General features: G+C 44.7%; 1 protein-coding gene across 8 annotated transcripts in view; it reads right to left on the reverse strand.

Annotated features, from left to right (window-relative positions):
* The window catches only part of ngef (neuronal guanine nucleotide exchange factor), a 122,083-nt gene that overhangs the window by 61,948 nt on the left and 46,697 nt on the right, over positions 1 to 13,438 (reverse strand). For 5 of the 8 annotated variants that reach the window (XM_038816469.1, XM_038816473.1, XM_038816474.1 and 2 more), the window contains 3 exons: positions 11,684 to 11,837; positions 5,653 to 6,000; positions 3,282 to 3,376 (listed from right to left, as the gene is read on the reverse strand). In XM_038816469.1, the coding sequence (XP_038672397.1) occupies positions 3,282 to 3,376; positions 5,653 to 6,000; positions 11,684 to 11,837 (597 nt within the window). Of the gene's footprint in view, positions 1 to 3,281; positions 3,377 to 5,652; positions 6,001 to 11,683; positions 11,841 to 13,438 lie in introns of all 8 variants that reach the window. The other 3 variants (XM_038816468.1, XM_038816476.1, XM_038816470.1) reach the window with 2 other exon arrangements.

The following is a 13,438-nucleotide window of genomic DNA, read 5'->3' on the forward strand; positions in this document are numbered from 1 at the left end:
CCAGTCCTCTACTACTACTCATACTACTCAAGCTTACAGCCACCGCCACCTCATCCCATGCAGCACTGGCTGCCATATGGCTCACCCTTCGGGACCCTCGGGAGAACATTACATCCCTCCTGGCCGCCACTACATCCAGGAGCCTCCCCAGGTCAGCGTCCCGAATCTTGGGGCCAGTCATCTGGGCTCCATTGTTGCGAGCTGGCTGGGGCTGGCTGAGCAAGTGCAGTTTAAGTGCTGCTCAATCTTGTTCGCCAGGGGGCTGACGAGCGCGCTGCCGTCGAATCAACTTAATTTGCGGCGTGAAGCCCGTGAGGCCTCGTTAAGTGGATCAATTAACCATTAAACATCTTTTCGCAAAACCATTATGATGCCTCTGTCACTTCCTTCTGCAATGCAGGCTGACCACCGGACCTTTTGCCCATCTCCCCAGTGCACCCCCCCCCTCATGCTGGCCCACTCCTACGGAGGGTCCCGCACCCCCCACCGAACACTGAGGTGGCAAGCCCAGTGCCCCGGGCTCTTTGTTACTCACCTTCTTGGCTCCCCACAGAAGTCCCTTCCGCCAAGTTCACGTTTTTCAAAAGGAGTACTAATCGGCGCCAGCGTGAGTACTTACTGGGGAGGCGTAAGTACTGAATGATGGGAAGGCGTTGTATATGGGATAGCTCTTGTTAATTGTTTGGAAATTAGGCTTAACTGGTGATTATTGCTTTCCCGTCACGCTACGGCGCAATCCCAATTTCGCCCCGGGGTGCGGGCCAGTTGCATCGCAAACTGTTTGGTGCTTGGCGCGGATCTCATTTTTGGCCTCTCCCGCTATTCACAGGCCTTGTTTCACTGGAGCGAGAGCATAACGAGGCCAGAGTATCGCGCTCTATAACAGCTCGGCAGGTCGTCACTCGGGTTGTGGGGGGCGGGGGAGGGGGGGGCGGGTGCTGAGTCTGTTTTAATTTTGCTTTTCAGCTCTGCCCATGTCTGTTTTTAAGTTTCATTTTTCCAGTTCTGCTCTGGATTCTAGGAAAGGAGGTGTGTTTCTCAGGCTGACTTCTGAAAGCCTCTGTCCCAAGCACTATGTGAATAAATCTGTAAGCCACTGAGTGTTCACTTTATTAATCAGTGGCATTTGACCTATGTGTATTTTGCTTAATTGAATGCTTTGAAGTAGATGGGAAAGCAAGCTCAAAAACTTTTATTTTTTAAGATCTATTTACCTATTAATTGAAAAGCTGTTTTATTTTGAGTTAATGGTGTTAATTCTGTGTTGATAATAAAGTTTGTTTTCATAGAATTTCTACAGTGCAGAAGGCGGCCATTTGGCCCATTGACTCCACACCGACCCTCCGAAAGAGCATCCTACATAGGCCCACAATCCCTCCCTATCTCTGTCACACCGTAATCCCAACTAACCTTTTGGACACTAAGGGGCAATTTAGCATGATCAATCCACCCAACTTGAACATCTGTCTTAGGGGCCTCACGGTAGCATGGTGGTTAGCATCAATGCTTCACAGCTCCAGGGTCCCAGGTTCGATTCCCAGCTGGGTCACTGTCTGTGTGGAGTCTGCACGTCCTCCCCGTGTGTGCGTGGGTTTCCTCCGGTTTGCTCCGGTTTCCTCCCACAGTCCAAAGATGTGCGGGTTAGGTGGATTGGCCATGCTAAATTGCCCGTAGTGTAAGGTTAATGGGGGGATTGTTGGGTTACGGGTATACGGGTTACGTGGGTTTAAGTAGGGTGATCATTGCTCGGCACAACATCGAGGGCCGAAGGGCCTGTTCTGTGCTGTACTGTTCTATGTTCTATGATCTATCTTTGGACTGTGAGGGCAAACTGGAGAACCTCGGAGGTAACCCACGCAGACACGGGGAGAACGTGCAAACTTCAGACAGACAGTCGCCCAAGGTCATAATTGAACCTGGGTCCTGGCACTGTGAGGCAGCACTGTTTTAATCAAAAAGATCTCCATTTGTCAGTGCAATCACTCCAGGAAGTATCCTTTCCTTACTACAAATTGAAAAAGTGTTGGGGACTATTCTGGTTTGCTAATATAAATTGGGGTCTGATCCGGGTACTGTAACATCAGTTTCACTCATTCAAAAATGAATAACATTTTTTATGGCTTTTACAGAATAATAGCGCATAAAAAATTGAAGTTCACGTCAAGTCACTGATTTCTGTGGCGATAGCGCCTGTGAAGACTGACACAGCACAACCTGTGGCGGGGTAGGGTATCGCTGACAATAACATCCAGATTTCAGCATTTAGTTGTGCAGGAGTAGATGAGAGAGGTTGCTGTCAGTTTCACAGAGTAATGCTAGCGAATGCTGACAGTTTCGCCATGGTTACAACTGGAAATTCTGACCCACTATATTTATAAAAAAGTACCACCTCTTTTTCTTATCGAGAGTAGCACCAAACCACATGTAAATCAGATTGTGCATTCTGCACCAAAGCCACAGCGCTTAAACTGCAAGTTTAACATTTGAGATGGAAGATATAGCCTACAAGATTTGGCATTTAGATAGCATCTTCACAATCTCAGGTCATCCCAAAGTACTCAACACCCATTGAAGTATTTTTGCCATGTAGTCCCTGTTGTTGGAGATATAGATAACAATTTGTGTGCAGCAAGACCCCGTAAACAGGTATTAGGTAATGATCAGATTATCTGCTTTCTTGTGACCACATTTGATCTAGATTATAAATCTCTGGAGTAGGACTTGAAACAAATGACCTCCCAACACACAGATGAGAATGTGACCACTGAGACAAGGCTATTAAAACCTTCTCAAAGAGGTTAATGTTCTAAAACTAAAACAGGTTTTTTTTTTAAATTGCCATTGATGTTAGCATTTTTTCTGGCTTTTCATTCTGGGGTGTGTCTGGATGTATTTATGGAAATAACATGTTGTTTATGATGTTGGCCTTGATGCAGCTAGTAAACCAAATACTGTAAAAAAAGGATGAAGTGGCGTGCAAAAACAGAAATTTCTGAAGCACCTTGGATGAATAACTATGTACTAGTGTTAATTCACCTCCCACATGTTGTCAGGCTCAGTAACTCCCCCAAGCCAGCACCCACTGTTTTCGCAAACATGCACATTATAAAATCAACAGCAATGAGACAAAAAAAAAAGACAAATTGAATTTTCAGGTTCATCATAACTTTGAACCTCTTAATTTTAGAGAGGGTACTAATGACAAAATTCTCGCTTTAAATCATAATAGAAGCACAATAGTTTGAAATATTCAAAGACATTGATCATTCACGGTATAGTACCTATATTTTCAATGAAATGCCACACATTCTTAAATCTGGTTATGGAAGCATTTGCTGGAGAATTACCATTTTGCTGTGAGCTTGCGAGAAGAAATCTAAAATGGTACAAAAAGAGATGATCAATGAGTTACATAGGATAGTTTTCATTGGAATAGTAATACATTTATGAAGTCTTTCACTTCCCTACATTGAACAAATATTATTTACCCTCCAACAGCTTGTATGTATAGATTTCTATTGTATAGTTTTCTATTCCCCCCCCCCCCCCCCCCCCCCCCCTCTAGCGCTTGGTGTCCTTCATTCTCTTCCACTTACTTTGTGACCCCAAATACCATCCTCATGCTTTTTATCAAAAGATTCCTTAATTATGCATTTACCTCCCCCAACTGGTTGATGGCCACACAGGCAAGAAGGAAACACCATGCCCAGGGATGAATTTGATCTGTGTGGCATTTCTCATTGGTTTTGAGCATGTACATGAACAAAATGAATTTGGACCTGCATATGTGTGTATAATTTACTCTTATCCACCTGATATTTTCTATATATCTGGAGTTTGCATGTATAGCTTGGATCAATTGTTTCCTGTTAGCAACCTAGTGAGTATTGTAGCATTGGAACAGAAATGAAATGTCCAAGATACAGACTCATGTTAAGAGTGAATTTTACTAATTGACCCAGAATTTGCAGTAGCAGGGCCTCCAGTAGCGTCTGCCATTAGTTAGACAAGCCCCCTGCGGCCTTCAGCTCAAATATGTTTTGCCCACCCCGTTGCTAAAAGTGTGAGCTGATGGCACAACGAGGGACTCCGGGAAGTCATCTAAGACTCGGGTGAGCAGGGTGAGCAACTGCTGAATCTCTCTGTAAGCAATCAGATTGAAGATTATAAAATTAACAGCATATGGAGAGAGAAGGAAGTATAAATTGGAGCAGGTGAATTCAACATCAAACCAGAAAGATAAATCAAGAGGCGGAAATAAAACACCTGAACAAACAAGACTCAATGCCAGATAGGCTGTAATTAACAATTACCATGCTGTTAAAGAGATATTTATCTGTGCAGTGAAAGTACTTATATTTTTGTAGCAAGTTTAGTTTGTATCAGACCACACAGGAAATAGGAGGAGTAGACCATATGCTCCATCAAGCCTTCCCCATGATTCAGTATGATTATGACTGATTTTGGGCTTTAACTCTACTATTTCTTAGATACCGCAATACATGCATGACAGTAGTGAGGTAGAAAAATGCGATTCTTATAAAGCAAATAGCTGAGCCATGCAAAATGTGTGCATTAACATTGGATATTCACAGTTATGCATATCTGCTCCTTGCCTGAATTTGCTGTACCATTTGCTCTGAAATAATGGCCAGGTCATTCACCTCACCATTGTTTAAACAACAGATTCTGGCCCATTAAATTGAGAAATGACAGTTCTGGTAAATTAAACACTTTTTATATAATACAACATGAAGCTTCCTTTAAATCAGATTCTGTCTGGGCAAATCGCAAATGAAACCCCTCCCCTCAATCTTCCTTTCGAAATCCTTTAACCTCGATTGTGTAAGGGAACCTCTAGAGAACCAACGTGCATTTTTCATTTCCTAAATCAACTCATCTTGCATTCTATCTTGGTGAGATTTCCAACTTGATATTATTATTTTATTGAATTTATCCCATGTTATGTTACAACCTCTACTTACATGGGAATTGTATGGGGACCATTTGTACCTGTTTCACTTATGTGTGTCATCAGACAGAAAAGGGTGATCTCTAATTTGGCACTAGCAGCAAAGAGTGGGGTTCTCTGGGTTCTGGCCAGGACATTCCGAGCCTGCCATCCTTGTTTTCTATCCATTACAATTATTGAATTCTTGACCGGCACTTCCTCCCAGTGCCAATGCTCGACAGGTGTGCCCAACCAGGGAATCCACCTGTAGCTTTAAAGTCAACTCTCAGCTCGCAGAGATAAAAGTATAACGTTCCAGCGCATCGTTTCATCTATTTCTATTTAAAACTTCACAAGTTAAATGTGACCAGATGGAAATTTTAATTCTGCATCTCAATGTGGAATTTCTGTTGACCTTACCAGTCACCCTTATAGCTTTTTCCAAGTGAGATTGCTATTTTCAAGTCATAATGGTTGGAATGGGAAAGCTTTCAGGATTATTTACTCTTTTATGCAAGGTTTTCACATTCAATAGAAATTGAGTCGAGCCTGCCTCTATAAATTTCACGGGACTCATAAAGCGCACTGTGTTTAACTGGATTTGAATCCAGCTCCTGACAATATTTTGTTATGCTAGTCTCATTCTGGTGTAAACTTCCAAAACATTGCAATATTTACTTGGTTTCTCAGATATATCTTACCTGTTTGAGCTGTCCTTCTCGGGAGCATTCATTAATGAAATTAGCTTCAATCCTGTGTTTTCAAGGGGCGGAGCTTCTTCTCTGAGAGTACAGGATCCAAAGTCATTGGCTAGAATCTCTGTACCAGTGATGTTACCCTGAGTTGGAATGGAACAGGTCGAATTCTTCAGAAGATTTTCAGATTTTGATGCCGATGGACAACTTGGGTTGTCATAAGGCCTTTGTGTGTGATTTTCCTTTTGCACCTCATGCAGTTCCAAAACGGGCAAAGACCCATGGTAACTGGGCAACATTGTCGCATCAATAGCACTCCAGTGATTAGGTCCAAGGTTCTTTGGTACTGATGACCTGGGTCAAAAAGTGCAGTGTTCTTTACAGCCATCAACATTCAAAACATAATGGCACTTCTTTTTGCAATAATGAAATATCTAAAATACAGAGCTACAAGTATGCCAAAAATAATTGGTCTGTATTCAACTTTAAAACAAAGCCAAGAGGGGATCATTTGACCATCTCTGGAGTGCTTGCCGGTATAACCATCAACAGGCAGCTGAATATGTCTCACCCAATTCAGGTTATTGCCAAAAATAGCATGTCACTAGCCTAAATCGCATGATTTGATAGAGCTTTTATTCTTCCACGATATGAAGATGAGAACATAGCTCATGTATCAGTTGAATGAACAAATTGCAGATTCTGTTCAATACCTGCACAATGCAGTATCATCAGATATAATAGACTGATTTTAATGCCTGTCACCTTAATGCCTGTCACCCAATGAGAATAGTCCATTGAGGAAATAAAATCAGGCTGAGCCACAACCACATAGCCCCCATCCAACAATATCTTCAGCTGCGTTCTCTGCTGCAGGTAGTGGAGTTCCCAATGTGGCGGAGAATCCAGCATTGGCCAAAAGTTCCGATGCTCTGGTTCCCCACTGGTAAAGGCATCAAGGTTTCCACCCTGCACCAGTGGGATGAAGCAAATGGGTCAAATTGACCCATTGGCATCCCATTAATGGGCTGGGCACCGGATTCTCTAAGCCAGGGTGAATCTCCAGTCCTCTAGGCTGGACTCACGTGGGTGAGAATTGGTGCAGGTTTTTCCCAGCGTTGCCCTGGCATGGTGGACCTCGCAATGGACCAAGGGGCTAACTCTTTTAGGGAGATGCCCCAAAGTCGATTGGAGGGCTACCCTCCCCCCACAATACAAATCTTGCCCACCCGTCCCACCAACCACCACACTGGCTCCCCCATTAGAGAGACCCCCATTACAGAACCCCCCACCATTATATAGACCCCCACCAGAAACCCCTATTACAGAAACTGCCACACAAACTCCCCCTTACTGTGACCCCCTCCACGAACTCCCACATTACAGAGACGCCACCACAAATCCTCATTACAGAAACCACCACTAGAATCCCCCCATTACATAGACCCCTGCCTGGAAGCCCACCATTACAGAAACCTCTACCTGGAAGCTCCCCCATTACAGGAACCCCAGCCTGGAAGCCCTCCATTACAGGGACATTGTCTGGAAGTTAGAGAAAAGTCCAGACTGAGACAGTGAAAAATATCACTGCTTTTAATACTCACCTGTGAAATACACATCTCGCTCAGGCAGAGAATGCAGAACCTATAAATTCCTAGAAAGGGAAAACCATATCAGCTGGCTTTAAACCTCTTCAGATCTTTGATCTGAGGGTAGCACGGTGGCACAGTGGGTTAGCCCTGCTGCCTCACGGCGCCGAGATCCCAGGTTCGATCCCGGCTCTGGGTCACTGTCCGTGTGGAGTTTGCACATTCTCCCGTGTGGGTTTCGGCCCCACAACCCAAAAGATGTGCAGGTTAGGTGGAATGGCCACGCTAAATTGCCCCTTAATTGGAAAAAATAAATTGGATACTCTAAATTTATGTAAAAAGAAAGATCTTTGATCTGCAAAGCTTTTATTCACATTAATGTGAAATTGATTTTACTAGGCTGTGATTGACAACTTACAAACACCCAACTATCGGGATTGTTTAATCGAATTTCCCTTCACGCTTGAGTAGATTTCAAGTAGCCTGCTGTGAAACTTTCCACATTGTTTATAAACATCGAGCGCGTGATTCAACTAATTGGGAACAATGTCTCACAGCACTGAGAAACACATGTCTATATAACGTGACTCTTGTTGTAAAAGGAATCTCAAAGGGGAATGCGTGGCTAAAGCCGCACAGAGCCCAGTTTTGAACACTGAGAATGGGACAGCATAGTGGTGCAATGGTTAGCACTGCTGTCTCACAGCGCCGAGGACCCAGGTTTGATCCCGGCCCCGGTCACTGTCCGTGTGGCGTTTGCACATTCTCCCCATGTCTCCCTGGGTCTCAACTCCACAACCCAAGATGTGCAGGGCAGATGGATTGTCCACACTAAATTGCCCCTTAATCACCCATGTAGGGCACCCCCGGCTCCATCGCGCAGGCACAAAAACTGCCATCCTTGCATCTTGGCAGGGCCCACCTGTCACCCTGGCAGTGCCCATGCCACCTGGCAGTGCCAAGTTAGCACCTTGGCAGTGCCAAGCTAGCACCCAGGTGGCACTGTGAGGGTGCCAGGCTGGCATGCCTAGGTGCCAGGCTGGAACTGACAGGGTGCCCAAGTGACACCAACAGCACCAGGGCACCACTCTGCCTAAAGGGAATGCAGCTGGGGGCCTCAGATACCCTGGGAGACCCCCACTAGTGCCGTTCCATCTGGCCATTCCCAGACAATCAGGGACCCCTGAGTGCATGGGATCTGAGCAAGGTGGTACGCTGGCACCACCGATACCACCTGGGCATCCTAGCACTACCAGCCTGACAGTGCCACATGCCACTGTTAGGGTGCCCGGATGACACTACCAGGCTGGCGGGGCACTACCATGGTGCCAGGCTGGCGATGCCCAGTGGTATTTTGCCCATGTCAGGGATCAGGTCCAGGGGTGCCCTGCCCTTATGAGGTTGGGCGCAGGGGCCTCCATGACTCCCATATAGACAAGTTGGGGCATTGACAGATCCAGAACCTTCAATTCCAACCTTGGATGACTGTGTCACGTTTACACTTTCTCCCAGTGTCTGCGTGGGATTCCTCTGGTGTTCGGGTTTCCTCCCGCAGTCCAAAGATGTGCAGGTTAGATGGATTAGCCATGCAAAATAGTCTCTCAGTGTCTAATGGTTATGGAGTTACAGGGATGAGGAGGCGGGGGAGTGGCCTGGCTAGGGTTGTTTTTCAGAGGGTCAATATAGCCTCAATGGGCTGAATGGCCTCCTTCTGCACTGTAGGGATTCTGTAATAGTCATTATGGATGTCAAAAGGGCAAGCCTTGCTTGAAGAAACTTATCAGAGGTAAAAGAGACAGTGGCTAAAATGTAATGGAGTAGATGTGATTTATCAGGATTTCCAAAAGGCATTTGATAAAGTGTTATTTAATAGACCAACAAATAAGGTCAGAGCATTTGGAGTTGGGTACAAGCAGTACAGTGGACAGATAGCTGGGCTGCAAGACAGAAAGCAGAGTGTAGGAGGCTACAACTCAGTGTGGCAAAAGATGGGAAGTGTACCCAAAGATGATTGGTACCAGGACCACTGTTGTTCCTGATATACATTAATGATGCAGACTTTGGGATAAAAAAACACAATATCTAAATTTACAGATAGCACCAAATAGGGTGACAGTCAATATTGAGGACCATAAGACCATAAGACCATAAAGGATTACAAGAAGAGATTAATAAACTTGCAGAATGGATATATAATTGACAAATGAATTTCAACAGAGCCAAGTGTGAAATTATACATTTTAGCAAGAAAAATAAAGCGGTCACTCTATAATTGGAATGATCTAAATAGAGTAGAGGAGGAAAGGGATATATAAAAGTATAAACACACAAATCCCTAAAAGTAGTAACAAAGTTTAAGAACTCATTAAATAAAGCAAACCGATAACGGTGGTTCATTTCACCATGGGGTAGGATTGATGAGTATAGAGGTTATACTAAACTTGAATTGAACTTTGGTTAGGCTACACTTGGGAGTACTGTGTTAAATTCTGGGGACCACATTATAAAAAGAATATCGAGGCACTACAGAGGACGCAAGTAAAGTTTAATGCAGCAATGCCAAAACTGTGAGCCTATCGCTATCAGAATAGGAAGAACAGGCTGGATCTCTTTTCTTGAAAAGAGAAGGCTGAGGGGTGATATGACAGAGGTCTTTAAATTTGTGGAAAGATTTTATAAAGTAGACAGAGAGAATGTTTCGACTTCTGTGGAAGAGTAAAATTAAAGGGCGTCAAGAAAGATCACCAAGAAATCAAATAATTAATTCAGAAGTAACTTTTTTACCAAGAGAGTGGTCAAATATGAAACTCATCACCACAGAGAGTAGTTAAGACTTGTACTGATGCACTTAAGAGGAATATAGACAAGCATGAAGAAGATAAGAACATAAGAACTGGGAGCAGGAGTAGGCCATCTGGCCCTTAGAACCGGCTTCACCATTCAATGAGATCATGGCTGATCTTTTGTGGACTCAGCTCCACTTTTCCATCCGCAAACCATAACCTTTTATTCCTTTATTCTTCAAAAAAAATTCTTTGTCTTGAAAACATTTAATGAAGGAACCTCAGCCGCTTCACTGGCAGGGAATTCCATAGATTCACAACCCTTTGGGTGAAGAAGTTCCTCCTAAACTTAGTCCTAAATCTACTTCCCCTTATTTTGCGGCTATGCCCCCTAGTTCTGCTTTCACCCTCCAGTGGAAACAACCTGCCCACATCTATCCTATCTATTCCCTTCATAAGTTTATATGTTTCTATAAGATCCCCCCCGCATTCTTCTAAATTCCAACAAGTACAGTCCCAACTCCAAATCATCTATGTAAATTGTAAACAATTGTGGGCCCAACATTGATCCCTGAGGGACACCATTAGCTACTGATTGCAAATCAGAGAAACACCCATTAATCCCTACTTTTTGCTTTCTATTAATTAACCAATCCTCTATCCATGCCACTACTTTATCCTTAATGCCATGCATCTTTAACTTATGCAGCAACCTTTTGTGTGGCACCTTGTCAAAAGATGCCACACAAAGAGAGGAAATAGCAGGCTGATACCATTGGGTGGGAAGACTGAGTGAGGAATAAACATCAACAAGGACCATTTGCAAGGAATGGCCTATTTCTGAGCTGTGTGTTCTATGCAATTCCACGTAAAATTAATTTGGGCAGTGCAAGTCCAAATTCTAATGGATGTGGGCCTGTGGTATTAAATCTGGCCCAAATTTGTTGCTAACTGTCAGTCTTACGCAAAGAGTCACAGAATATTAGAAATGGAAAATTAATACTGTCCCACTAGTCCATTAGAGTGTGTTCCACTTGAACTGCACCTAACCTGGCATTGCTTAATGCTTTCGCTGGCACCCAAACCAGGCCAAGTAGCATTCAGCTTAGTGAACACAAAACTTGTTATTATTCCTCAATTCTACTAGTTAGACTCATCTGTGCTTCTTGCATCCATCCACCCCTCACAGGCAATACCCATCTCATGATTATGTGACCAGATCTCACAATAATTGGCCCAATATAATGTCAGCATGCACATTGATTCAGACACTGGTGATGTTATCACATGTTTCCTGAAGTTCCTGCAATTTCTCCTGTAAAACCTTTGAGATCAGTTTAACACCACCTTCGGTTCCCTGCCAATGGTCTTCATATATTTCACACTTGCCAACTAGCCAAATGCTGCTTCTGGCCAGATTTGGTGGGAAGCTGACCAGAGGGGTGTGAATGAGGTCCTTATTTTATACTGCCACGGTGAGGTCAGTTTGCTGCTGCCTGCCTGAAACCCAACTTGTGTTAAAAACAAGACCCTTATGTTGTAGAGGCTTTTGGAAAAGCAGAATCGTTTGCAACATTTTGATGAACCAAGTCAAAAGTACAGCACAAATTGCCTGCACTTACACCAAGCACAATTCTAACGAAGGCGGTTTATTCATGTTCTTACCTCAGGTTGTTGCTGAATAGTGGAGATCTCTGCATGTACTGTGGGTTGATAGTGGGAATTCTCCAGCTAGGTAACGAATTGGAAGCACGAGGAGCGCGTCCTAGATCATTTGTTCGTCCCTGGAGGCCATCACTTTTCATACTCTTGTTGCCAACTTCTCAAAATAAACATTTAAAAAGTTCAATATAGATAATTTTGTGCTCACCTCTAACATTACAGATATTAAATGTATAACTAATTTTCTATAATGTTATTAATACAGTTTAAATCAGGACTCCCACATGAGGGGCTTATATACTTCCTTATGTGACAAAACAAACTTTGAGTGAAAAGTTTTTTTAAAAAAATGGGTTCAAAGAACAAAGAACAATACAGCACCGGAACAAGCCCTTCGGCCCTCCAAGGGTCATTTGGACAATTTAAAAAACTTGGTAATGCATTTACATTTGAGATCCACCAAAACATGGATATTTAAAAAAAATTAAGATTTTGATAAATTATGTGGCAATTTATCGCCATACTTGGTGTCGGGACAAGGCCATTGAATCTTGCGAGAGGCAACTCATGAGATTTGTGACGCTCAATCTCCCCCATACTCCCCAAACCCCCCATTTGCCACCCCATCGTACTCCCCATTGCCCCCCCATACGCCCCATACGGTCCATCACTGCCCCCCCCCCCACAACTGATGAATGATGCGTGTGGCTCTGTGCCCCCGCAGGAGACATTGGTCCATAACAGATGGGAGAGGGCCCAGCCGGGTGGTGGGGTGCAGGACATCAGAGCCCTCACCCACTACGAGGAATGGGCCCTGGAGGTGGTGGGGGGTATTTGAGGACAGATCGGCCACCGATGTAGAGGTTGTCATATGGTACAGAGGTGAGATTCCACCGGCCCCTCCCAGATGACCTATCATATGTGAGTAATTAATGCCATACAGAATGATGCATCCCTCCCACTGACCACATTCCATTATTCCAAAGGATCTCCATCAACAGTGCTGGCCCACCTGAGGTGCCCCTCCCCCGGCCTCATGTGAGAACACCTCAGAGGGGAACTCCAAGAAGACCACCGTATTCGAGGCACAGCTGTCATCCACCTGCACAGTGACACACACCTCGGTGGGCAACGGTAGTGGACAAGCCTCTGGGGCACAGTTGCCGATGTATATCAGGTGGAGGCAGGAACACCCAGTCGAGACAGCAGTTTGAGGTCCCAGGATCCAGCTGGGTCCCAGTCAGATGCTGAGCCTCTGGGCCAGGTTTACCTGGAGCTGATACAGATGCTGGGGTGAGGCCGTGATATTCAGAGGGGGATGTCAGCAACACTCCAGCAGGTCCATAGTCGATTGGAGGAGTCCCAGAGGCTATGGGCACAGGATATAGTGCCGACACTACGTGGCACCGAAGTCAACACTGCAAGAGTGGTGACCACAGTGGAGAGTCTGGTGCACAACATTAGCAGCATTAGTGGAGATGTCCAAGTCATGGCTCAGTCAGTGACGACCATGACTGAGTGTCTTGACAGCTAGTTGGCTCGCTGTCTCAGTCCCAGCTGGACCTTGATGAGGTGCTGTGGAGCATGTCTCACATAGCACGGTAGCACAATGGTTAGCACAGTTGCTTCACAGCTCCAGGGTCCCAAGTTCGATTCCCGGATTGGGTCACTGTCTGTGTGGAGTCTGCACGTTCTTCCCGTATGTGCGTGGGTTTCCTCCCATAGTCCAAAGATGTGCAGGTTAGGTGGATTGGCCAT

Source organism: Scyliorhinus canicula, chromosome 13 (assembly GCF_902713615.1).
Source record: "Scyliorhinus canicula chromosome 13, sScyCan1.1, whole genome shotgun sequence".
Taxonomy (NCBI): domain Eukaryota; kingdom Metazoa; phylum Chordata; class Chondrichthyes; order Carcharhiniformes; family Scyliorhinidae; genus Scyliorhinus; species Scyliorhinus canicula.